General features: G+C 53.1%; 11 protein-coding genes across 11 annotated transcripts; 5 read left to right on the top strand and 6 right to left on the bottom strand.

Annotated features, from left to right (window-relative positions):
• Positions 1–87: 87 nt before the first annotated feature.
• On the bottom strand, positions 88–3166 carry BZA70DRAFT_278175 (WD40-repeat-containing domain protein). The gene is made up of 5 exons (XM_064912559.1): positions 3009–3166; positions 2788–2900; positions 2630–2724; positions 2182–2567; positions 88–2118 (listed from the first exon to the last, which is right to left on the bottom strand). Exons 1-5 carry the CDS (start codon positions 3024–3026, stop codon positions 142–144), a joined length of 2589 nt encoding a protein of 862 aa, XP_064768488.1. The 5' UTR covers positions 3027–3166; the 3' UTR covers positions 88–141.
• Positions 3167–3193: 27 nt separating this feature from the next.
• Positions 3194–4276, top strand: BZA70DRAFT_158962 (uncharacterized protein). The gene is made up of 3 exons (XM_064909766.1): positions 3194–3450; positions 3511–3810; positions 3883–4276. The coding sequence occupies exons 1-3, from the start codon at positions 3349–3351 to the stop codon at positions 4150–4152; spliced, it is 672 nt and encodes a 223-aa protein (XP_064768487.1). The 5' UTR covers positions 3194–3348; the 3' UTR covers positions 4153–4276.
• Positions 3980–5732, bottom strand: BZA70DRAFT_278168 (ribosomal protein S5 domain 2-type protein). The gene is made up of 6 exons (XM_064912558.1): positions 4829–5732; positions 4734–4770; positions 4648–4666; positions 4586–4591; positions 4473–4537; positions 3980–4409 (listed from the first exon to the last, which is right to left on the bottom strand). Exons 1-6 carry the CDS (start codon positions 5505–5507, stop codon positions 4298–4300), a joined length of 918 nt encoding a protein of 305 aa, XP_064768486.1. The 5' UTR covers positions 5508–5732; the 3' UTR covers positions 3980–4297.
• On the top strand, positions 5610–8424 carry BZA70DRAFT_158920 (uncharacterized protein). The gene has a single exon (XM_064909765.1). It carries the CDS (start codon positions 5935–5937, stop codon positions 8236–8238), a length of 2304 nt encoding a protein of 767 aa, XP_064768485.1. The 5' UTR covers positions 5610–5934; the 3' UTR covers positions 8239–8424.
• Positions 8425–8634: 210 nt separating this feature from the next.
• BZA70DRAFT_158966 (uncharacterized protein) lies at positions 8635–10278 on the top strand. Its single transcript, XM_064909767.1, has 2 exons — positions 8635–9399; positions 9464–10278. The coding sequence occupies exons 1-2, from the start codon at positions 9099–9101 to the stop codon at positions 10204–10206; spliced, it is 1044 nt and encodes a 347-aa protein (XP_064768484.1). The 5' UTR covers positions 8635–9098; the 3' UTR covers positions 10207–10278.
• Positions 10279–11137: 859 nt separating this feature from the next.
• Positions 11138–13702, bottom strand: BZA70DRAFT_278156 (mitochondrial glycerol-3-phosphate dehydrogenase). The gene is made up of 2 exons (XM_064912557.1): positions 12959–13702; positions 11138–12816 (listed from the first exon to the last, which is right to left on the bottom strand). Exons 1-2 carry the CDS (start codon positions 13343–13345, stop codon positions 11326–11328), a joined length of 1878 nt encoding a protein of 625 aa, XP_064768483.1. The 5' UTR covers positions 13346–13702; the 3' UTR covers positions 11138–11325.
• A 245-nt stretch (positions 13703–13947) lies between these two features.
• On the top strand, positions 13948–14819 carry BZA70DRAFT_289371 (uncharacterized protein; the record flags this gene model as incomplete). Its single annotated transcript, XM_064914106.1, has 2 exons — positions 13948–14208; positions 14277–14819. 2 exons carry the CDS (start codon positions 13948–13950, stop codon positions 14817–14819), a joined length of 804 nt encoding a protein of 267 aa, XP_064768482.1.
• A 1179-nt stretch (positions 14820–15998) lies between these two features.
• BZA70DRAFT_289370 (adaptin N terminal region-domain-containing protein) lies at positions 15999–18780 on the bottom strand (the record flags this gene model as incomplete). The annotated part of the gene is made up of 4 exons (XM_064914105.1): positions 15999–16721; positions 16776–17999; positions 18060–18375; positions 18458–18780. The coding sequence occupies 4 exons, from the start codon at positions 18778–18780 to the stop codon at positions 15999–16001; spliced, it is 2586 nt and encodes an 861-aa protein (XP_064768481.1).
• A 1162-nt stretch (positions 18781–19942) lies between these two features.
• Positions 19943–20815, bottom strand: BZA70DRAFT_267286 (uncharacterized protein; the record flags this gene model as incomplete). Its single annotated transcript, XM_064911095.1, has 2 exons — positions 19943–20134; positions 20204–20815. 2 exons carry the CDS (start codon positions 20813–20815, stop codon positions 19943–19945), a joined length of 804 nt encoding a protein of 267 aa, XP_064768480.1.
• Positions 20816–21698: 883 nt separating this feature from the next.
• BZA70DRAFT_158016 (UPF0132 domain protein) lies at positions 21699–22785 on the top strand. The gene is made up of 4 exons (XM_064909762.1): positions 21699–22146; positions 22237–22329; positions 22407–22710; positions 22780–22785. The coding sequence occupies exons 1-3, from the start codon at positions 21872–21874 to the stop codon at positions 22621–22623; spliced, it is 585 nt and encodes a 194-aa protein (XP_064768479.1). The 5' UTR covers positions 21699–21871; the 3' UTR covers positions 22624–22710; positions 22780–22785.
• A 529-nt stretch (positions 22786–23314) lies between these two features.
• BZA70DRAFT_289367 (uncharacterized protein) lies at positions 23315–24390 on the bottom strand (the record flags this gene model as incomplete). The annotated part of the gene is made up of 2 exons (XM_064914104.1): positions 23315–24137; positions 24203–24390. The coding sequence occupies 2 exons, from the start codon at positions 24388–24390 to the stop codon at positions 23315–23317; spliced, it is 1011 nt and encodes a 336-aa protein (XP_064768478.1).
• Between the last annotated feature and the right edge of the window lie 369 nt (positions 24391–24759).

Genomic DNA, 24759 nt, shown 5'->3' with positions numbered 1-24759 from the left:
TCTAGTTCTAATTAGCTGATGTGAATAGCTGTCGCTGTACGTGCGATCAAATCGAGGCGAACAGTAATACAGCACTACAAATCAAGAATTGTTGATAACTTTTGCTGGCTATATTACAATCTAAACAAACTCTTAACCACTCTAATTCTCAATCATTAAACTGTCGTATCCGTCCAAAACCTCCTTCTCCTGAATCAAGTACTGCAAAAGATACATATTCTCATCCGACACCTTCACAATCTCCTTCTGCACCCTCCCGACCACCTTCTGCACCGCCCTGATCTCAGCCGCGAACTCGATCCTGTGCGATTTCAGAAACAAGCCGTGCGAGGTCAGCAGCGCGTCGATCCAGCGCAGGTAAAACTCGACGTGCGGCGAGTCCTCCATCGTCGTGGCCACGAACCGCAGCAGCTGCGCGAGATACACGACCGGCACGCGGCGGGCGACGATCGAGATGTCGCGCGCCGCAACGGACTCGACGATTTGGTGGATCAGGTACTGCTCGTTGAGCCGGAAGGCCATCACCAGCGCCTTGAGGTAGTCGTGCTCCTTTCTGAGCGCGGCAAGCGCGGCAGCGGGCGTCACGTCGACGTCCAGGTCAAAGGGGTCAAAGTAGAACTCGTCGTCGACAGAGTATATCAGCAAGCCCTCGGTCGATGACGCAGCGAACGAGCGGCCCGTGGGCGCGAACCGGATCGACGTCGTGCGAATCGCAGGCCGCGTCTTGCGCGCGGCCAGGTCGCCGCGCGACGCGCCGGGAAGAGTTTTATCGATGCGGTCTTCGAGATCCGAGTTTTCGCCGTCGACGTCAATCATCGCGAGCGGACCGGCCTCGGTCATGTTTTTGCTGTTGAGGAAGTCGAGCGTGCCTTCGAGGCTCATGTTGCGCGAGATTGTATATTTCCGCAGCAGCACCTCGTTGTCGATATCGTACAGGCAGATGTACTTGCTATTGCCGCCCGCGAGCAGACAGCTCCCGTCAGAGTTGTAGCTCAGCGTGCGGAAACTCTTTGACCGCGCCGAGTTCTTGGCCGAGAACCTGTCCTCGGTGTAGCGCCCGCCAGAGACGTCGTTTCGGCCGTCAATCAGACCGACCTGTTTGCCCAGTCCGACGTCCCAGATCGAGATCTGGCCGTCGAGAGTCGCGACCGCGACCTGCTTCGAATCAGGCCGAAGCGTGATTGCGAGCACGTCGGATTGCTGCTCGAACGGCTCGACCGAGCCGTGACGGCTGAAAATGTCCCAGATGCGGACCGTGCGGTCCCAGCTCGCGCTCGCGAGCGTGCTGCCGTCTTCAGCGAAGGACAGGCACGACACAGGACCTTCGTGGCCCGCGAGTCGGTCGAGCAGCTGGCCGGTCTGGACGGACCACAGGTGGACCTCAAAGTCGTCGAGCGAGCCCGCGCAGACGATCTCGCCGCTGGGATCGACGGCGAGGCACGAGAACTGGATGCGCTGCGGCGCGGTGAAGGTGCGGAAGTTGCGGTAGCGGATGAGGTCCCAGGCGCGGATCGAGCCGTCGAGCGAGGACGAGAACAAGACGCTGTTGCTTCCGCGCTTGGAGAACTCGAGCGCGGTGACGGCCGAGCTGTGCTCTGTGAAGGTGACGAGCGCGAAGCCCGAGGTCGCGTCCCAGACTTTGATCTTGCCGTCGTCCGCGCCGGTGATGATTTTGCTTCCGTCGGGGGAGTAGACGAGGCAGTTGATTGCGTCGTAGTGGCCCTGCTGCTTGAGGATGTACGACTCTGACTGCCACTCCCACACCAGCAGCTGTCCGAGTTTCGCGGCGCCGAACGCGAGCCATTCGCCTGTTTTGTTTATCGTCACGAAATCGATGTCGTGCTGCGATATGCTGAGCTGGTGGATCATGTTGAACTCTGGCAGCTCGTGGATCATAAACATGCCGCTCGAGAAGCCGACGACGAGCATGTTTGTGTCGGGGTGGAAGGCGGCGCACCGCAGCTTGGCTTCCTGGTGGAAGTAGTCGCGCTTGGTGATTGTCCAGCGCATCAGCGACTCGTCGAGGTCCATCTCGGAGTCGGAGTCGTCGTCTTGTTTGAACCCTGGGATCTGGTATTTCCAGGTGAACAGAGCACCGTCCCTGCTAACAGTATAGATCTACACTTGTTAATATTCTCCCCATATTCAGAAAAAGAAAAATAAAATTGTCGGCTAACTTACAGTCTCCTGGTCGGCGCTAAAGTACGCTCCAACGACGACATCCTTGTGCCCGGCCAACACGGTAGCCGCGACGGCATCCTCCGACAACACAGAGTACACCCTACTCGTCAAATCCTTTGACGTGGTAAGGAAAAACCTCCCATCTCTAGACCAGGTCAGCGAGGTGATGTCGCCGTGGTGGCCAGTGTACACGCGATGTCGGATGAACGGCGCAAACTGGCGGTCTTGTCTGTAGTCGGGCGTGCGCCAGAGCTCGATGTGGCCGGGCGTCGTGACTGAGATGTATTTCCCGTCGGGCGAGAACTGGAGATCGGTGACTTTGTTTTTGAAGTTGAAGTGGTGCAGCACCGTTCGTCGGACGTAGTTTACGAGAATTCCGCGGCCGTCTGGGGGATGTAGTTAGTATTTGAGAGTGCCTTTTTTTCTCTAGTTGGATCTCATCTCGTACCTTCGTCGACCGAGAGAAGAAGCGTTGACTGCGGACTTAACGCGACCCTGGCAATATTCTTGCGATGCTCATAGCTGAATGTGAATGATTTATTACTGTATAGAATGAGTTAGAATGCTTCTCCAATCAACCAAGCCAATCTCAGAGAATCAACTCACTTCACCAAGTCAAAACAACTGACTCTGTTACCAACCGGACTGAGAATACTAGTTCCGTCAGGCGTAAACACCAGGTTTCCCTGTCGATACACTGTTCCCAGCAAATTCGAAAACTAAACCACCAGAGAAAAAGAAATTCGATATCAGCCAACCGTTCTTGAATCGCTTGAGCTGATGATGCAGCTGCGACGGAGAAAAGAAGGAAATAACCGACGACGTACCTTGAATTCAGTCTTCATCGTGCCTGTGTAGTCTTAACCAGCGCCTATATCGAATGTATATACACAAGCTATATACTTCTACCAGCACGAATCTGGATCCAAGAAGTAGTATGCCCTGATTATTTTTCTTCTTCGAGAGGAAGAAAGTAAAGTTTGAATATTTTTTTGGTGGACGCAGAACTCCCAACGCCTGTCTTTTCTGTACTGAGCAGAGCAGAGCAGAGCAAGCAAAAAGCGCCGCGCGCGCAAGTCATCGCAAACACTCGGGAAAGAAAAACTTGTTCCCTCAGCTTGTTTGTCAGGATACTGCATTAGAAGTAGGAGAGATACAGGATCCGAAATGTCAATACGAAGAGGGCAACAGCTCAAGGAGCCTACGAAGATGAGCACGGGCTCGCCTGCGGCCGACAAAGGCCTGTCGTCCAAGTTACTCACGATGAAGGTACGTCGTGATTGATTCCCCCTGCTAGGATGACGAAGCAGCATACTGACGGATTGATAGTTTATGAGACAAGCAGCTACGAAGGAGCAAATTGCGGAGGCGGAGAAAGAGCAGCGGCGCGCGGACGATGCGTCGAAGTGGACTCTGGAGCCGCCGGCGGATGAGCAGGCGAACAAGGCTGCAGAGAGTAACGTTACCGTTAGCGGCAGCAGCAGTCCGTCGACTGACCGGCAGATCACGATTGGGCAGAGTAAAGTGCGGATATTACAAGGGATCGGGTTTCAGGTTATCGATGCGCATGAGGTGGAGGAGGGGAGTAGTACGCCTACAGGGCGGAAAAGCTGGGGCAAGTTTAATACGGTAAGTCAGACAGACTGGTTTAGAGATGAAGGCGGGTTTGAGAAGTGGAGTACTGACGCGATCAATTACTAGCAATTCGACGAACTAGCTGAAGCCGACTCGGACGACAGCGACGGGGAGGAGGAAGAAGAAGTCGACGAGGAGGAAGCGAAGCGGAGACGGATACAGACCGAGCGCGACGAGGAGAACATGATGAAGAGCGCGAGAAAGAAGCAGGGCATATCTGGCGCTGGAGGAGGAGGAGGTGGTGGTGGTGGGGGAAGCAAAGGCGGCAAGAAGGACTCGAAAAAGAGACAGGCGGGACAGAAGGGGAAGAAAGAGAGTAAGAAGCAAAAGCGGTGAGATGAATGTGAGATTGTCTATTAGCTACATACAGCCAAATGTCGCATGCAAACGGTACAAAACTATGCCAAAAAATAAAGAAACCATCCAATGCCTTAAACTATATATACAAAAATCGATGCCAAACGTAAAAAGAGCACAGCAGTCACTTCTTCTTTGACTTTCCTCCTTTCTTTTTGTCTTTCTCATTAGGCGCGTCATTCACAAAGCCACCGCGAACAAGCGCATCTCTGGCCGCGTTATTAATATGCTTGAATCTGTACACATCAATCTGTCAGCTTCAATGCTTTGTTTGAGATCCGTGTCACGTAAAGATATACCTGTCTGGGCCGATATGGGTTCCGCCAAACCACCGCGAGACAACGACCATCACGTTCCATTGATCCTAAACATGTTAGAGCTGGGGTGTATAGTAGGAATCCAAAAAGCGTACCATGAGCTGCGAGGAGATGTTAGAGACAGACAGTCAAGATACGACACAAGAGTTTGACTTACTGTTAATAAATGTAGTATTCTGTATGGAGGCAATAGCAGCTCAAGTTAGTCAATCGATACCATTTCTCAAGAGAATAGTCACTCACCTGCCGCCCGCGGCTGATTCTCCGTCGTCATCACAGTCTATAGTAGTCATATATAAGCAATCGCACAGACAAGCCATCAACTTAACCTGACTCACCTTGAATAGTAGCGTTCCCGTTCGCGGGCTTTATCCGCCACGCCGTCATATTATGGCTTGCCTTTTGTATCTTCTTATTGGTCTTGAGCACGGCCAGCTTCGCCTTTGCCTCCTCTGTCGAATGCACCTCGATCGCACGCCCGACGAACGTAGACTTGCGGTCGACGATCGGATCCGAGATCCCCCAGTCGAGCTCGGCGTCGTCGCCGCTGTAGTCGTCGCCGCTGCTCGGGTAGTCCCCATGATGTCTCTCACTACTCAGCGCGTGCAGGCGACCGAGCGCGTCGTCTGCCCGGCGTTTTCTCTGTTGATATGAGTCTTGGTCAACATACAGTCGCTCGCTGAGTTCGTCTAAAAAGTTAAACACGCACACTTCGCCGGGATGAAAGCATGCGTGCAGCACCTCGTTGAACAGAGCAGTGTCCACATTGCGTCGCCGTTGGTCCGCGTCGGATGGGTCGACTAGGTAGATGAATGGCTCGAGATCCGGCGGCGTGCACTCGAACGAGAGCAAGGTCGGGGGCGCGCTGGACGGGTAGGCGGCCGGAAACGAGATTTGCAACGAAAGCTCGGGGTGCGAAGCGGGACGGACGAGGTAGATATTTGAAGCCTGCTGGACCATGCATTCTTCGTAGATTGTATTGATTGAAAAAACCTCTTCCTCAAGTTCTTCCCGCATGACTTTGACTGCAAGTTTCAGCCTGCTTCCTTCTGCGCTTTCAGACTGATCAGATCCGAGTTGATTATCGTAAAACTACTTCTCGAGCACAGCCGTTGACGTCAATTTTCTGCTCGCCGCTTCTGCATTCGGATATAAGAGGTCACGTGTTGACGTCGAACACAAATTTTGGCCACAGCTCATCGCCCTCATCGCGCGCGGATTACTCACTTCCGGACGAAATAGTCACAAATAAAGGTATCGGCTCTCCCCGCATTCGACGAGCACACGTACACGGACCTACGCGCATTAGGAGCTTGCTTTTGATACATGGAACTATATAGGTCTTATTTGGTAGTGTTTAGTTGAGGTGAGCGCTGGTTCATACTATTTATGTATTAGGGGGTAGAGCTGATTTCGGAATTACTCCAGAGGAGAATCAACAAGTATGGCAGACATATTCACATACAAGGATGCGGCAGCATCTCTGCTGTCGCCATTCACGCTGCACCCGAATCCGCCGACCTGCTACACGAACGGCTGCGGTATCGCTCCCGAGACCGACTCGCACGGCGCGATCGAGTACAAGCTGCACATGGTGAACCCGTCGCCTTCGCGGCTGGCGCAGTTAACCACCCAGCTGCAGTGGCGACTCACGCAGGGCCAGGGCCAGGCGATTTACGAGATTGGTGTGTCGGACGACGGGACCCTTGTCGGGCTCTTGGATCCGGAGATTTACGCGTCGCTGCACACGCTCAAGCGGATGGCGGGCGCGGTGGAGGCGTGGTTCAAGGTCGTGCGGGTGATCCCGATTCACGCGCGCGAGGCCGTCGACTCGCCTACTGCGCGGACGCGACGACGCGTTGTTGAGGTTCACGTGTTCAAGATCGCACCGGAGAAGGACGTGGTCAGAGTGTTTTTCATTGGCGGGTCAAATACCGGCAAGTCGTCGCTGCTGGGCAAGATATGCTACGACACGCACGATAACGGGCGCGGGAAGGCGCGGATGAAGGTGCTCAAGCACAGGCATGAGCTTGCGTCGGGAAAGACTTCGAGTATCGGAATCGACGTGTTTGGGTATAACCCCGCGCCGAGGTTTGCCAATCCGCGGCCGTCGGTCGGTAGTCTGGATTCGGTCAGCAGCTGCGACAGCGTATTCACCTCTGACGGCGAAGAATATAACGGAGAAGATGAAGAGGAGGAGGGGGATGCCTACTCTGGTGACGGCTGCAGAGACATCGATGCCGTTAGCAGGCAGCAGTGCGTCGTGATTTCAAACTACGGCAACAAGTACACGCACGAGGAGATTGTCGCGTCTTCTCAGCGAGTGGTGATGACGTTCGACACTCCAGGGACGTGCGGGAAGCTGGGTCTTCTGTGCCGAAGTATGGCTCTGTACTCGCCCGAGGTGACTGTTGTGACGGTCTCTGGCGGCGGCGGTAGTTCTCGATGGGTGGAGTACCTCGAGCTGGCATTGCGCACGACCGGTCGCGTGGCGGTCCTGCTCACTAAATGCGACACTTTTATCAACACCGAGCAGCTGAAGCTGACTTTGCACGAGATCCTGCTGAAGATTGCAGCGTTCAAGCGAAGCAGGTACGACGACGGCAACGTCGAGTGCGTGCCGGAGGAGGACGAAGACAGCGGTAAGAGGCTGTACGGAAAGATGGTGAACTCTACAGACACGGCGATAGAGTGCGCGTTGAATGACTGCTGCGTGCCGGTGTTTTTAATATCTGCAGTGTCTGGCACGGGAGTAACATTCCTGCACGAGTTTCTGAACGCTGTGAAAGTGCCAAGTCGGATAAACCCAGCAGCAGCAGCAGACGGCGGCGGCACTCTACGTGAGGCGGAGGAGGACGTGTACGCTAGTACTCAGGAGGCGGAGAAGGAGCCAGACGCGAGCGTATTTTTTGAGACAGCTGCGGCCGAGATCGCCTACGATCATCTGCTGCACCACACAAGCAGCTGCAACTGCACGTCGAGCGTGGAAGCCGCCGCGCGGGCGTCGTCTGCGGCGGCGGCGCCTGCGACCGTGAATGGTGGTCTGAATGGGGCCGAGGAGGACGAGAAGTTGAATTTTTTCGTGACGTCGGTGTATGACAGCGGCCGCATTCTTACGGGCGTGGTGAGAAGCGGAACGCTGAAGCTCGGGAGGACATACTATCTTGGGGTCGCGAGCTCGTCGTTGGGCGGCGGAGTTGTGTCATCGTCGGATGAGTCTGAGGGCAGCAGCGGCGGCAGCGCGAGCGGGCGGAGCGGTGGCCGGCGGCTGGTACGGATTATAGTACGAAGTATGCAGAAATTGCGGGTACCGTGTTTGCAACTACGAGAAGGGGAGATAGGGAGTATAGGGATTGAGATTGTGGGAGCGTCGTCTATGGCGACGACGGCGCTGCTGGAGTGTGGGTTCCGGGTGCGGAAGCACATGTCTGTTGTATCCGCACAAGCAGCTGCGGCGGGGGCGGCGATGAACGGGATTGAGCTGGAGCTGAGCGGACAGCAGGAGCGGGCGAGCAGGCTGAAGGCCGGGGACACGGTAGTGATCTACAACGGATTTGAGCGGACGGGGGAGGTAGTTGTGGCTGGAGGCGAGGAAGGAGAGGAAGAAGACGGAAGACGAGGCCGAGGGGGGGTTGTTGTCCGTCTGTACGGGTCGCGGGGGGAGTATGTGTCCGAGGGCCAGCGGGTGATTGTGGATGTATTTGGCGAGAAGGTGATGGGGCGGGTTGTGCGGGGCGTTAGAACGTGAGGACGGCATGTCAAAATGTGGGTTTTTATAAGGGCGTTTTTGATTGCTCGCTTGTCTGGATTGAGGTAGTTTTCCGCAAAAGAAGAGTAAAAACTATTGATGGTTTTGGTAGATTGCAGGCGGGATAGGGAATAGTACGGCTGTTTAACTCCAGGAGGAGGAGGAAGAAGCCACGGGAGCCGAGGACAGATTGAAGTAGCCGCACGTCAGGGAAGGAGCGCGAGCGGATCGCGATGTGCGTTTACGTACGCAGGTGCTGTCTACACCAGAGCAGGCAAGCTAGTTTGCGTATTTTTAAATAACAAAAGACAAACAAAGAACATCATCAAAACAACGACAACAACAAGAACAAGAAGAAGAACAACACCAACAAATGCAAAAGGGGCAAGGCTGGCGTGGGGCTGGTGGACTGGCGCAGCCGCACGGACGAGAAAGAGGATGTGGCTGGGCAGCCAACCAGCCTCCGGCCGAAAATAGGAGCCTGGGCAGAGATCTTTCTATAAATCAATCACCGCATCCGCTTTCTCTCTGCTGCTGTCTGCTTCCTGCTCTTCGTCGCTCTTTTCTGCTTCTTGTTCTTTCAGTTACTATCTCTACTCTCTTTCTATCTGCTCGCAGAGTAGATCGCTGTCTCTTCTACCTACGCGTTCCTCGCTCGTGGATTTCCTGCACGGCTTCGCGTCGCGTCGAGATAAACTCAACTTCCATTCCTCGCCATTCGTTCCTGGATCCCCCTTCGCGTCGCCTTCTTTCCAACGCTTTCCGGCCTTCTTTTTCTCTCTTTCCCCCCTGATTACATCGTTATCTGTCGTTCCACCCGCCCGGTTCAGATTGCAGTCTAATTAATCAAATAATACATAATGCCCTCTGATTGCTGCGGCCTCAGGCGCTCTTCCTCGCGCACTCTCAACTGCCGCTCTTCCTCCGCCAACCGCGCCGCCAAACCGTCAACGAATTTCTCGCGCCCTCGATCAGCGGGTGCTACTGGACTGCCCAAGCTGCAGCCTGCCGATATTCTGGAGGGGTGCGCGATGCACCTCGCCGCGATTTTTTGCGATCGCACAGGACTCTCGCACTCGCACATTAGTACCGTCCTGCGCTCTGCAAACCTCTCGCTCACCGTCATTGCCGGATCCGCCTGTCTTCTTCCCCGTCTCAACCGTATGTGGTCTATTTCCTCTTCTGTTCTTTTTTTATGGGATACAATTTACTGACTGAACTGCAGAAAAATTCTATGCGCGTCTACGAAAATCACTGGGATGCTCGCGCTCGCGCGCGGGCTACATCTCTCTCCTGGCAGCGCTCGACATTGCCTCGAAATTCCTCGACGATGACGCTGCGCGTATCCCCTCATTCTCAGCCACTTTGCGTGCCTCAGCCGAGCTTGGCGACGACTGCAGCAGCTGCGACGAGGACGGTGACGCGACCGAGTCTGCGTTCGTGAGCCCGCGCGACTTGGCTGACGCGCAGGTGATGATGCTCTTTTCGCTTGGGTTTGATCTGCATACACTCCTGACGTCTGCTGCGGTCGAGCGTACGATCGGGGAGTTTGAAGGGTGCGCAAAGCTGCTCAGCTTCATTCGTCCGTCAGCTGCACCCGCAACAGCAGCAGCAGCGGCAGTGGTAGCGCTCGAATCTGTGGCGCAGGACGGCAAGGGACCTGCGTACGGAAGCGCGGTGCTGAACGCGCCATATGCGATCGACGAGGAAGAGGAGGATATCATATATACGCATTACATCGACGGCTACTCTTCCGAGGAGGACTACGACGAGTTTGACGAGGAGGACTCTGCCGATCTGACGAGCGAGTGCGACAGCGCATCGACCAGCGGCAGCCCCAAGGTGGGCAGCAGCAACGAGACCGGCAGCGGCAGCGGCAGCGTATGCAAGGAGCCGTCGAGCATACAGCGAAAACGGCTGTGGTCAGCAGCGGCCTCACCGCCCGCGGCGTCTGCTGTCGCGGCGTGATTCTTTTCTTTTGCTGCATTGTTTCAATTCTATTACACCGGGCGTTTATGAGCATGTGAAGTCAGCACTGTTTTCGTACTCAGCAGCATCGCGTACATTGGCCCCGTTGGCGCCAAAATAATGTGGATGATGTAATTATTGGTTTAAAGTTTTCGGCTTGGCTCACTCTGAAATTTTCTTTTATTTTTGGTTTTTTGCCCAGCCGCATTGGAGTTTGTGAGTGCGTCTGCACCAGGATCGGATTGGATTATCAAGCTATGTTTAGAACAAAAGCTGTTCTTTCTTTGGTTTTGTCTTTTGTCTTTTGTTGTTTGATTATTGCTCATATCCTGCTGGTTTTGTATTGCTGCATTATTGTCTTATTACCTCCGTTTTTCACGTGGTCTCTAAAAGCACTTTGCTAATTGTAATTAATTAATCAGATAATCTCATCTCTCATTACAGAAACACATAAACAAACACAAATACTCTCAATGAATATTTCTCTTCCTGTACCAACCAACTCCCTGCATTCCATTCACATCCCCTTCATATTTCCCTCCTGGCCTAAGCTCCCTCAGCCCTCTCTCCCTGCGCCAACTTGTCATCGTGCAGCGTGCCACCCAACCTAATCCCCCTCCAAACTCTCTCTCGTTCCTTTTTTTCTCTTCTCTTGGCCGTCCGTGCCGCACATCAGAGGCATTCCTCCCCGGCCGCCGTTGCCGCCGTCGCCGACCAGTCTTCTTCCGTGCCTGCTCCTCCCGCGTCTTCCTTCTATTTTCGTCGGTCCCTTTTTTTTTTTTTGCTTCCCGCCGTTCCAATTCCAACTCTGCGGGTAAGGGCTTTGGCTGCGGCGCCGGCTCCCTGCATATGCTCTTCCGGTGGGTGCCGAGGCCGGACAAGGTTATCTCTCTGTCTGTCTGTGTCTACACAGCTGTGATGTGACTGCTCAATTCGCCACTGTTTTGCAGAAAAAGCCGGATTTGAAATAGTTACGGTTGACTTAAAGGATATAACTTCATATTGAACAAACCACACCGGCGACAAACTAGTGTATATAGAAAAATTTACAATCGACACCCTTGGCCTCCAATCTTTTGTTTCTAGTAGTAATAATAATATAGCAGATTTTTAAGACACTTAACCCAAAACCTTCAAATCACCAGCCTCGATCTCGGCCCGCGTCCACACCTTATCGCTGGGAAGACCCATCGAGAACAGGTACTTGACCGAGGAATCCCACTCCTCCTGCTTGCGCTCCTCGCTCCACTTGAGCTCCTCCGCCATGATATCAATCACGACCGGTAAACTCTCGAGCGCGGCCTTGCTGTTCAAGAACGCGAGACGCATGCGCCGCGAAACCACGTCCTCGACCGTGCGCGCGAGCTCGTTGCGCACAGCGTAGCGCACCTCGCCGTCGACGAACGGGTAGTAGTTCGCCAACCGCACGCCCTTGGCCGGCCAGCGGTGGCCGGTCTCGGAGCACAGCGCGAGAACGTCGAACGCGCGGTCGCCGTAGTTGCTCGCCAGGTGCTGCGCAATCTCGGTCTCGAGTCCGTAGTGCTGCGCGAGCTGCATGTACAGAAGCGGGCGGTATCCTGCCGCGCCGACGAGAGGCACGTGCTTGGTCTGGCAGGGTGAGGTCGGCTTCAGGTCAAAGACCTGAATGCACTCGTTGATCGTGTCCTCGGCCATCTCGCGGTAGGTCGTCCACTTTCCGCCAGCGACGGTCAGCAGGCCAGAGTCAGAGACAGTGATCAGATGGTTTCGGACAAGGGACTCGGTGTTCTTCGCGCGCGGGTCGCGAACAAGCGGACGGATGCCGCACCAGGCAGCAAGCACGTCCTCGCGGCGCACGGGGAGATCGGCGCTCATGTAGTTCTTCAGCTCGTTCAAGATCCAGCCGATTTCCTCCTCGGTCGGGATAGGGTCCTTGCTCACAGTCGTGGGCGCGTCGGTGGTACCGGCGAGCACGTTGCCCTGCCACGGCAGCAAGAAGATCACACGGCCGTCAGAGGTCTGCGGGTCGATAAGACCCATGTTCTTCGGGCAGTAAAAGTTGGGGAGCACGACGTGCACGCCCGACGAAGGAGCGACAATGTCGGAGGTCATGGGCGCATCGAGTTTGCGGATCGCGTCAGAGAACGGGCCGGTGGCGTTGACGACGCCCTTGGCCTTGACGGTGACGGTCTCGGAATGGCCGAGGTCGGTGTCCTTGGCGACGATACCGTTGACGCGACCGTTGCTGTCCTTGGTCAGCTCGGTGACCTCCATGTGGTTGACGACAACCGCACCCTTCTCGATCGCAGTCAGCGCCAGCGCGGTGTTCATGCGCGAGTCGTTGTGCGAGCCGTCGTAATAGACGAGCGCGCCCTTGAGGTTGTCATGCTTGAGCTGCGGGAACGTCTCGAGCGTGGTCTTGCGGAACATAAAGTATGATGGGGCCAGGTTCTGGCTGCCGGCGACTAAGTCGTACATCTTCGTGCCCACGTAGAAGTACGGAATCTGCCACCAGGTGTACACCGGAATCATGATTGGCAGCGCAAACGACAGATGGGGTGCAATCTTGATGAAGTTGGAACGCTCGGCGAGAGCCTCCTTGACGAGCTTGTACTGGCCATAGTCGAGGTTCTACAATATCGTTGTATGTTAGCCAAATGTCGACTTCCAGATTTTGACATATTTTTTCCATCGATTACGTCACACCCCATCACCGAGGAAGGACAACCAAGTATCGAAAGAAGGGACGAAAGAGTGAAAAACAGGTACGCACCCAGAACGCCTTCTCGAGGTAACGAACACCGCCGTGGACGAGCTTCGTCGACCGCGACGAGGTACCGCAGGCGAAATCATCGCGCTCGACGAGAGCGACCTTGAGGCCTCTCGTGGCAGCGTCGAGAGCCGCGCCAGCGCCTGTCGCGCCACCGCCGATGATGACGATGTCGAACTCTTCTGACTGCAGTCTCTTGATCATGCTCTCGCGCGTGGGAGGCGGCGCGTGCGGGGCCGGAACTGTAAGAGGAGGGAGGTCCTTGGCTGTCGCGGCATGGACGGGAGTGAGGATGTCGGTGGTCGAGACGAGGAAAGTACCAGCCGCGACTGCCGAGCCCGCGACGAGCGAGCGCTTGAGCAGACGACTACTGGATCTGAGGAAGGCCATGTTTGCTAGGGAGAAAACGTAGCGAAATGGCGACTAAGCGGTGAAGCGGGAGCAGGAACGAGAAAGAGAGAGGTGATAGTGGTTGGGCAAAGAGCGACGAAGGACCGGGACCGTGGGGGAAAAGGGCTTCGGTGACCGTACTTTGCTCAGCGTAGAACTTTTGGGTTGACTTTTCCGGTGGGGGCAGCGGGCCGTATTTGTATGTGGTCTGCTGCGGGAGCCGGTTGTCTGAGAGGAAGAGCAGGGACGGTAGTCTGACTGACGGTTTGCGTGAGAAAACACACGATTTCTGCTGATCCGAAGCAGCCAACCGTTTCTTATACAATCTTGCTCTTCCTGCCAGGCCGGCCGGCTCTGCGCTCGCTGCTCCTGCGGCCGGCCGGACCGGACATGTGAAGATCATTCAACAGTAGTCGAGGGGTCGGTACTGATATTATGTAAAGGCTGACTCGGCAATAAGTCACGTTTCTTAAATTAAGAAAATTGCCGTATTCGGGCAGCTTTCTAGATAAGGCAAAATTCCATTCAGCCGTGCATGAATCGCTTCTCTTCGACCTCTTCACCTCTCTCTCCCAGACCCACCCACCCTCCACCACACAACCATGCTCGGCATCCCGCGCTTACGGAGAAACATCGTCCGTCTCCTCACCATCTGGCGGCGGCAGCAGCACGAGCACGAGCTGCTCTCTGCTGAAAAGATCAAGGCCGACGAGGAAAAAGGCCATGTCGCCGCCGCCTCTGCTGCAGCATCTGACAAGCGATCCAGCGGCTCCTCTGTCGCCTTTCGCGTCTTCCAGGGCGCCGTCATGGCTCTGTTTGCGAATATGGTCGGCCAGTATCTTGTTGCTCGCAGAGACAGAAAGGTGTGTTTTCTTGTCCTTTTTTATCTTTTCAATGCTCCTCCAGCTAATACTTTGATCTCTCCTATTAGCTCAAAAAATTTCACCTTCAAGTCGTCCCCATCGTCCAGTTCGTGCTCTGGACAATCGCAATCACGCCCGTTCTTATACGATGGCAGGATATCCTAGACTACTACTTCCCCTCGCAGATCACCTGCACGTCCTCTGTTTCCCAATCCCGCCAGATCTCGCACGCCTCCCCGTCGCCGTCCTCGTCGTCCTTGTCGCTCTCGGTCGATCTCGAGAAACGCGCGACGCCGTCTCCGCGCATCGTCCGCACCGTCAAGTACTCGCAAAAGAACATCGTCATCAAGACCATCCTCTCCGAAACTTTCTTTGCATTCGTCTCAAACGCAATCTTCCTCTTCTACATGGCCTACCTGCGCGACCACAGCACCACTAAAGCCGTCGCCGCCGTCGAGCGTGATCTCATGCAGGTCTGGACCAACTCAATAAAGTTCTGGCCTCTCATCTCCTACGTCACGCTTGGCTTCATCCCGGTCGACTACCGCATTGCCTTCTCGTCCGTCTTTGCCGCTATTTGGAGTGTCTATGTGAGCATGGTCACCCTCTAAACCACCACCACCACAAAGCCTACTTGATCCGCGCACCTCGCTCATCTTCTCCCCATCTCCATCTTTTTCCTCTACAGTCTCCCCCAAATCCTCACTCTTTCCTACAAACAACCCCCGTTTGTACCGACTCGCGGCATTGCTCTATCAACTTTTCCACATTTTTTCTTCCTGGTTTTCATATAAGCTTGGGTTTGGGTTTATTACATCATCTCTTGGTATGCTTTTTTTTTTCTCGTTTCGCTTCGTGGCTCTGGCTCTGCTGCTGTCGCCGCCGCCGCTGCTGCTGCTGTCCGAAGCACGGACGTCCGGGCTGCACAAAGGCAGCAAGCAGCCGGGGCCGGCAGCCGAGCCAGCCGATTGAGGCGCAGGCGTATTGGGATTATTGTTTTGGGAATAGAGCCGGATGGTTCCGCGCGAAGGAAAAGCTATTATTTATCTATCTTATTTATCGATCTATCTCTCACCTTTTTTTATTTTCTTTTCACACATTTTTTTTCTTGTTCGTGTTGTTTTTGATGTTACGTGCTCCTGGATGGATACAGAGGAGCCGAGGGGTTATATAAACTGTTACAGCGTTTTTGATCTATTGCTTTCTTATCTGGTTTTGTTTTCTATATTTTGGGATAAATGAACGGTAGACACTTTTTTTCTCTTTATCTTTTCTCCTCTTTATCTTTTCTCCTTGAGTTTTGGTGAAGACTGTGAGCAATCTTTCTCTCTGCGCAGTCCTTGCACAAACTAGAAATCTACCACTTCTCTTCTTTGGAATATAAACTCACTTTCTACAACATACTCTCGGTACTTGCTGCGTAGACGAGATGCTTCATTTTGAAATAAAACGAGAAATGCCAAAAGGCTACAAAAGAGGAATTATATCAAGCAACTATATATGCAAAAACGAGAAAGAAAAAAAATCTGAGAGAAAGATAATGATGAAGCTCTCGGGTTTTTTTTATTGCACAGATATCTCTCTATATATAGACAATAAAGAAGAGAGGCGAACAACAAACGACAAAAAAAGGGAAGAAAATAGGAAATAAGTGAGGAGAAAAAAAAAGAATCTGTCAGACGTTGAGGGCATTAAATTTTTATACTTGTTTTGTAATTTTCCACAATCAACCACACGCACCACTCATCAACGGCGCACACCTCTCCAACAATACCTCTGCGCAATCTCACCTACGCCAACAAGGTCTCAGGAAACTGGCTAAAGTCAGACTGATCCACGACCTCCTGCGCGCCCTTCAAGAAACTTATTCGCAGCCGCAACCGCACCTGCGCGCCCTTGGCAGCCGTAACCCGCAGCGCCTGCTGCGCCGTGCCGCCGACTGCGATCTGCGGCGAACTGATCGGACGCAGCTCGACGTGCTGGCGCTTCGGCACCGCGACTTGGAAGTTGACGTTCGCAAGCGGTTCGGAGCCCGTGTTTTTGAAATTTGCAACGATCGTCACGACGCCCTCGGGCGTGCTGGCGTCGCGGAGCGGTTGCAGATCGATGAGAAGGCCGTTGTTGTTGTACGCTGTGTAGGAAGGCGCGCCGCTGCTGGCGGCAGATGCGCCCGCAGTAGGGGTCGTCGGAGATGTGACTGAGAACGCGGCAGGCGCAGTTGTCGACACCGCCGCGAGCGGCGAAGCAGCAGACGTAACAGCAGGGACGAAGCCGGGGGCAGCCGCAGGAGCAGCAGGTTGCTGCGGTGTACTGTTGAACAGATCGAGAATGTCGTTGATATTGCTCTTCTCTGGCTGGTGAGAGGCTGGCGCAGCGGCAGATGACCCGTTGGTAGCGCTCTCGGTCGGCAGAGCGAAGCCGCCTGCACTAGCCATCGAAAGAAGATCTCCGTTGCCGGCTACGGCAGACGAAGGCGCGACATCATCGTCACCACCCATCAAATCAAGTAATATCTATCAAAAACAGTTAGTAGGAAACCACAAGCAAACAGTTTGAGAGAAACTCACATCAGTTTCAGTCTTTGGCTTGGCAACAACAGGCGCGGGTGCAGACGCCCTAGAACCCTTCTTCTCAACATGCAGCTTCTTATCCTCTCTGATCTCAGCCGCCGGCATTTTCTCCAACACGCCACGACGAATATCCTCGTGTCCGAAAAGAGCGCTGTACTCGACCGCACGCTGCTGGATCTCAACGTCGAGAGCGGTCGTCTGCGAGCCGATCAGTCGTCGCACGCGCTCGACCTGTGCCGGTTCAGACATCCGCGTCGACAGCTTCACTAGCGCGTCAAGAACATACTCCTGCACCGCCTGCGTAGCGTACGTACTGTACATTATACTCTCAAAGATTTGAATGATGTCGGATTCGTGCACCTCATGCTTGACTTCCTCTTCTTCAAACGTCCCGGCTTTCAGAAGCTCGTCGCCGTACTCACCGATGACCCAAGCTCCAGCCAGCGTAAGCGCCTCCTGAGTGATATCCGCTCGCAGCAACGAGTACAGCTTCTGTACAGTATACAGCTGCATGTTCTCGGTGTTGGACACCAGCGCGATGAACTGCGAGATGATCTGCTCAGACACGTAGTTACCCGCGAGCTTGAACACTCGCAGGACGGTGTCGATGTGCCAGCGCTTGTTGGGCGCATACTTCTCGGCTGCGATGCAGATCTGCATCGTCATCGTCGCCTTGAATTCGGTGTCGGCGGTCTCGAGGAAGACAAGCAGCTCGCGCACGAGAACGCGCACGTTGTGCTCGTCAATCAGATCAAACGAAAGATCGAGCGCGCGACGACGGATCGAGATATCGGCGTCGTGAAGACAGTCGAGGATCGTCGTCCGGTGTCTCTGAACCGCGGTCGGCTCGAGCTCAATCACCTTAGACAGCGTGTTTAGACCAACGTATTTCACGTTGTTATCCTTGTTACTCAAGAACCGACCGAGCACGCTGATTCCCAACACACGAAGTCCGCTGTCGGCGTCAATCTCGAGGATCGTGAGCACAGCCTCGTAAAGGATCGAGTTGCCGACGTTCTTGGACGAGTCTGTGTTTGTGACCACCTGGGCGAGAATGTCGCTCATTTGCTCGGCCGAGGCGGGATCGCCCTTCGCCAGCACCCGCAGAAGCTTGAGGATCTTGGTCTGCAGGAACGGATCCGATAGTCCGGCGACGTCGTGTTCGGGAGTATATCCTGAGGTCGTCAGAGTTCGCAACTGTCTCACCAGTGAGGGTATATACTGTCATTTCCATATGTTAGTCAATAGCTACCACATAGTCAAAAAGAAACATGAACTAACCTGTCTAAATTGCTCAATAAGAGACGGATCCTCAGAGCACATATCATACACCAACGTCATTCCACAGATCAGCACACCATGATGATGCTCTCCCAGCAAAGCCTTTGCCTTATCGACGAATCGCTCGCGCAGCTCAGGCACTTTTCGGATTATACGCATGGCGCACAGGGCGGCCTTTTTCCGCAGGTACTGGTTCTGCGTGACAATCAGTTTCTCGACGTCGGCAAATAGATCGCGCGCCATCTCTTGAGAGGCGATGTTGCCGAGCGTGCAGAGCGCGAGGGCGACGACGTATTGGTTCGGATGGTTGAGGTCACTGCAGAGAACGAGGGGTTAATATAAGTACACGACCAGATATCATCAGACCGACCAAGTAGTAACAACAAGAGTATACGTACTTCTTCAAAGAATTAGTAACTAGAGTCAAGACCTCCTGGTTCTCGTCAAGCAGCAACATGGTACCCAAGTACCCCAGCCGCTTATCAGAGAACTTGCTCGTCGCAAGCAACTTCAAGCACTCAATCTGTCCGAAATGCGTGCGCTCGCCGAGCGTGAACAAGTACAGCAGCTTTGCAATGTTCTGCCTCCGAATCGTCGAGTCTGCTATGTCCTCGCGGAACGAGGCGCGGATTGCCGCCGACTCCTTTTGAATGACCGCGCGCTCGTCCGCCATCGTCTTCGCGGCACGAACGGCCTTGATGAATGATTTCAGAGAAGACATCTTTTTATCCGCTCAACGCGCAGAGGTTGTCTTTGAAAGAACAGGGAATGGTGAGCACGGATGTATGCTCGGGAAAAAGAGAACTAAGAGGGCCGCAGCAGAACGACGCAAAGCACAAGCAAGCTCCTGTGTTGATTGTCAAAAGTGTTAGCGCACGAAAGCCCCTCCCGCGCAGAGAATATACTCGGTCAGGAAGCACCCGGTAGGAGAATAAACAATGGCTTACCTTTCAAAAGTGTGATCCTTGGCTATGATCCCTGGACAGAGACCAGATGGGATTGTACGGGATGGGATTGCGTCGGGCGGCAGGTTGGCAGGCTTCAGTTACTGTGGATTAGTGAGGTACGAGTTTATTGATACTGGCTGTGCGCGCGCCGCCCACAATGAGTGACCCGATCGTCTCCTCGCGGCTCGAGAGTTGGTCAGAGGTTATGTAATCACACTGAAGAGGCTATTTCCATTTACATGCGGGAATACAGGCTCAATGTTTGTTGAGTTCTCACTCTCTCTACAGCAACGAAACAAACGGTACGAGGGAACAAGGCTTTTGAGATAAGAATCCAATTTGCATATACACTCCGTAAAAAAAACCGAATCTAAATAAAAATCGACATCGAACGCGTCTCCGCTGATACAAAATCCCGTTGCGCACTCAAACAAGCACGGTATATATAATAGAGTATATCATATAAACCATTCTATATATAGCACCAACCAAAGAGCTGCATCGTCCTGAAGACAGGGACCACACAATAGCGGGTGAAGAGAAAAAGAAAAAGGGTAAACCGATTAGCGCATAGAAAACATCACAAACGATATACAAGTACAATCCCAAATGCAAGTACACCTGCAGAAATAAAAAAATAGGTGAGGATCAAACCGGAACAATACAGAGAAAGAGGGGGATAAGTAGTAAATAAATAGAAAAAGATAGATAGAAAATAAATCAAACGACCAGGCCGAAAACAGAAAAGTAAAGGAGATGATTAAATATGTATAGTGAGAGAAGAGAAGGCGAAAAAAGAAACAGAGTAACCGAGACACAAGACAAACTTTTGCTCTTCCATGATAAACGTAAATAGGATAAATAAAAAGCAAGAACACCGCAGAATTTCCTTGTATCTGCTTTTTGTTGCCGTGATTGGGAATGACAGTTCCACCCTTAATGCGTTGTATGTCCTCTATGATACTTCAAACCGTTCAAGTTCTTGTACCTCTTACCACACACTTCACATCGGTATGGCTTATCTTTCTCCAAACCAGGATAGTCCGGATACGGGAATTCATTGTCAGGAGCGACCACAGTGAGCGTTCCGTCATCGTTTTGGCGCAGAACTTGGTTTTGATGTCCGTGCTAGAAAATTTGATGAGTGCGTTAGTATTACTCCATGCTCGAGCATTTCCAAAGCGTAAGCAATCGTACCTGGCGGTGGTATTTCAGTCCATTTTGGTTCTTGTAAGCTTTGTCGCAGCCTATAACAGGGCATTTGTAAGGCTTTCCATCTCCTTGATGGTCCATAACGTATAGGTGCCGGGCTGGATCGTCTATACACATCTCCTCTTCGTCTTCATCCATCATCATAGGGGTACCAGCGTCGGAAGGCTCTGGGGAAAGGAAAACCTCGTTTGTCGAGACCGCTTCAAACACCTGCATTGGTCGTTGGTTGTAGTACATCGGTTCGGGAGGAGGCGAAGGGGATATGTGCGCCTCTTCGTAGTGTTGTAGGAGATCGTGGAGCGTCGGAAGCCGCTCGCCACAGCAGTTGTAGTCCCGGCAGAAGTTGGCCTCGAGCTTGGTCAAGTACGAGCCAGAGTGAAATGACGGCGACATATTCATATTCACCGAGGTTCCAAAGTTGATTGCTCCATTCATGTTATTATTCATCTGCTGGTTGCCAAATGGAGAGTTGCCGAATGTCATGACCCTACAAAATGAATGAACCTTATTAGCACTTCCGGCACCTTGAAACGTGGGTCTGGCACCAACTGTTGAGATGCCCCGGGATACCAGAAATTCGCAAAATCGTAAAGTCATAGAGCATATTCGCAAGCAAGAGTTCCTTGAGCCGATTCTGATCAGGACAAAACAGTCCGATCGTGGGCGACCCCAAAAAGGGACGTAGCACACAAGCTCGGGTCGCCAAAGCATCAGCAAGCGTTGCCGCCGGCAGCTGTGACTGAGAACACACACAAGCGCTCAACAAATAGACCGTCGAGAGCGCAGAAAGGTGCGGCAAGACATTACATCCAAAACGTAACCATCTGGCTCCTGGTCATCGTTGCTGTGGAGGTGCCCGGGGAGGGAGCGTGACAAGCTCGCTTCCGGGTTAGTGAGTGCCACCGCCCTCAGCACGTTGAGCGCAAGGTGAAGACCCAGGCCTGCTGCTGGCACGGAACTCTCGGTTGACAACTATGCTATACGGACCCTAGATACAAGCGCAAGAGTGGCAAGTAAGAAAGAATGGGGGATGTGCCAACGTACTCATCCTTGAGCCAAGAGCCCACACTGATACCGCCCCAGGAGATTCCGCCCATGCCCTGGGAGTGGGCCACCGATTCTCGACGAAACCGATGGTGTTGCTGTTGTGGCCGCTGGTAAGATATGTCTATAGGTGCCGGCATCATGACGGATAGAGGTGAAGATGGATAGTATGGGAGTGACGTATGGGGGTGAAAGGTGCATATGCCGATGGAAGCTGGATGATGAATGGACGTCGCTACGACGTTACACCAAGTCCGACGGCTCAGCACAGATCGTCGCAACAGCTGAGAAGCGATTTGGGGCTCTAAGCGTACAAGATGCGTTGCAGATGTGTATTTGTAATAACTGCGCTGAACTTCGACGGATGTGCCATTTAGAGCCAAATACCGCCGCACTGGAAACCCTAAATGGCTGCAGCGATAAGATGAGGCCCAGACCGGGAATTAGTCTCCCAGAGAAGAAACCCTGAGGCGGCTTACTTCGATCAATTACGCTATCCACTTATCGCTTCACGGTCTCTTGATTATCAGCTCGACTGAAGAAGCAGCACTCCTGCCCATTGTATTTTCTCTCCACCACCCGTCTCGCACAATCGCACACATTCACACAATGGATTTCGCACCATACCAGAGCGAAGAGCCGTCAGTAGTCCGTCCGGCCCTGTCCAGCGGAGGATACCCTCCCGCTGCTGCTTCCTCTTACGTCGGCTCGACACGTCACTCGAGCAGTTCCTCGCCTCCTCCCCCCGTCTACTCGCCAGAGCCCAGTGCGTCGCCCTACACCGGTGGACCTATGTATGGCGGTGGTCCCTCGACATACGTGCCGCCAGAAGACCCCGCCAATGCGATTCCTGTGAATCAATATGAGACCAGCATGCCGCTAAGGTAAGCTTTCCGCATTCAATCGTCTTCCATGTTTATCTGGACTTGTTTTATCTGCTCGGAGTCCGCATTCTAACATCTGCCTGTTTTTAGACTTGACTGGGAGTGTGTCATTGCATACCTGGCCCTGCCTCCTGTTGGATCGGTGATCTTGCTTATTTTTGAGACCAAGAACGACTTTGTCCGGTATGTAGACGAGAAGAACCTCCCAGCATTCTTGTTGTTTTCCATATCCCTTTGCTAATTCCACTCTGCACATCTAGATTCCACGGCTGGCAAGCATCTCTCCTTTTCACCCCTCTCTTCATTGTGTACATCATTCTTTCTTTCTCGACCGTCCTGTCATTCATCATCCTTGCCGCCTACATCATCGCCGCGCTTTACCTATCATACCGCGTCTACCGGGACTCGTCCAACCTCGAGCGACTAGAGCTGCCCGTCATCGGTCGCCTGGCTGCGGACTGGGTCGACTCTGAATAAGCAAGTGTGCTGATATATTGAATATGGGCCTGAGGATCGCACTCCATTGTGTGTCTATGTATATGCGTTCTACCACCTCACCATATAGTAAGAGATATTTCTATATGTGGATAAGAAAACTAGTGAGATTTGTGTTAATTTGGGTGGGTGTACAAGGGCTGATTTAATAGAAATGAGACAGAATGCTTCCAGTCTCGGTAGTCGCATATTAGTCGCATAATAATATATGAATGCAGAATGGAGCGTCATTTCTAATTACTCATAAAGTCTATCAAATCGATATCTCACATCAATCAATTGGCTCATGACTTGTTCAATTAGGAAAGCAGATTTCTCGTATTTATCTGCGACAAATCGAGATGTGATCTGACGATCAGGAAGACTGATCGAGCAGCTTGATGTTCCTCCTCCCCCAAGCGATATATAATACACTCGTATAGACATTGTCGCGCTTAGCGGTGTGCTCGTAGTGGTGTAGGAAACATTTGTGCTGCTGGAGGATCCTCACCTCTGCGGGATTGCTGCTTCGTCGGCTGACAGGTTCGCGAAAGTTCTCTGTAGATGGAACTACGAACTCAAGCCCTGACCACTTTGAACCGTATGACAAACAGCATACTTGAAAATTTCAAGTCTATCAGGAAGTCTGACACAAGACAAACATAGAGATCAGCAGTAGCTGACCAATACAACCTCACTCTCCGAACCGCTGTTTCGCCAGCTCTTTAAGCATCGCCAACGTCTTCTCCTCCTTTATCTTCATCTCACTCCACCGCTCTCTTCTCTCCGCATCGCGCTCTCGAAATTTCGCCTCCCTCCTCTCGCGTTTAATCCGTTCCTTTTCCGCCCTTCGTTGCGCAATTTCGCTGAGTTTTTCTTTCGGCCCTTCGCCCACTGATCCTTCGAACAACTCATCGTCGCCAACTTCGTCTACCCCACCCGGAGACAACGCGCGGATATACGCTTTGCGGTCTTCGTTTGCCATCTTTCTCTTCTCGGCCTTCTTGTCTCTTGGCCCCGCACTCGGGTCGTTGAAGCCCCCAGCTATAAGATTGTCGACTGCGCCTGCGAGGTTCGTCTCGGCAGCCTCCAATGCCCGCAAGCGAGCAAGCCGCATTTCCTCGAGAGATGCGTCCATGATCTCGCTGTTTTGATGCTGCACGTCTGAGACTGTCGGCAGCGTCGGACCTTTTCTGCCTTTGAGAGATGACGGCAGGGTCGGCCCGACGATTTCCGAATCATCCGAATCCGAATCTGCTGCGACTTCGTCGGTTGGATGATTGCCGTTCGTGCTGTCGCGCGATTCAGATTTCGAGACTGCGTCACCTGACAAAGCTGAAGGTGGTGGTGGAGGTGCAGCCACAACCCACTCTCCTTCTGACTCTTCGCTGCCGGAATCGCGATCCGGCGACAGCGATTCTCTTCGTCGCTTATGCGATGAACGAGAGTCGCGCTCGGCCTCAGTCGACGAGTGACGGTGCGGTCTATCGCGACTGCGGTGGTCTTTCGAGCTCTGTCTGTCAGATGCGGAATGGTGACTGTGATGATGATGACGATGGTGGTGATGGCTGGATCGGTCTACATCATCTCGTGGCCGTCCGCTGCTGCGGTGTGAGCGATGATGATGTCGATGTTTGCGAAGCCGGTCGTCGCTGCTACCCTGCCGCTCTGTTCTCCTCCCTGAGTCTTCTTCATCTTCTGATCTGTGCCGCGTTGATCGATGGTGACTTGACTTCGCATCCGGACTTGGGTTACGTCGTTTTCGCTCATCGTCATCTGATCGTGCTGCCTTGCTGTTCGAAAGCTCGTCTGATACACTCTTGAGCCATTGCTCTCCGGCTTTTATATCCTTGTCCGCTGAGATGGAATGAGAACCACTCTCTAAAGACCTAGACATTACAGTAGAAAAGGCAAGGGCAATGTGTAGACATGCGCCCAAACTTGTAGAAAACAGAAAACAAAGACGCGTACAAAATCAAGAGGATGATTTTTCTACACGGTGTCCGTACCTACGACCCCAGAATAACTCACTATGGAAGACGTACGCGACGCGAGTATTTGACTTGAATTCATTGTTCTGCTCTTTTGGACTACAGCAATTCCGGATCCAGATAGCTATTCTTTCCCGCGACGAGATAT

This window comes from Myxozyma melibiosi (assembly GCF_037950935.1).
Source record: "Myxozyma melibiosi strain Phaff 52-87 chromosome Unknown BZA70scaffold_5, whole genome shotgun sequence".
NCBI lineage: Eukaryota > Fungi > Ascomycota > Lipomycetes > Lipomycetales > Lipomycetaceae > Myxozyma > Myxozyma melibiosi.
This window is presented reverse-complemented; position numbering and strand designations above follow the sequence as displayed.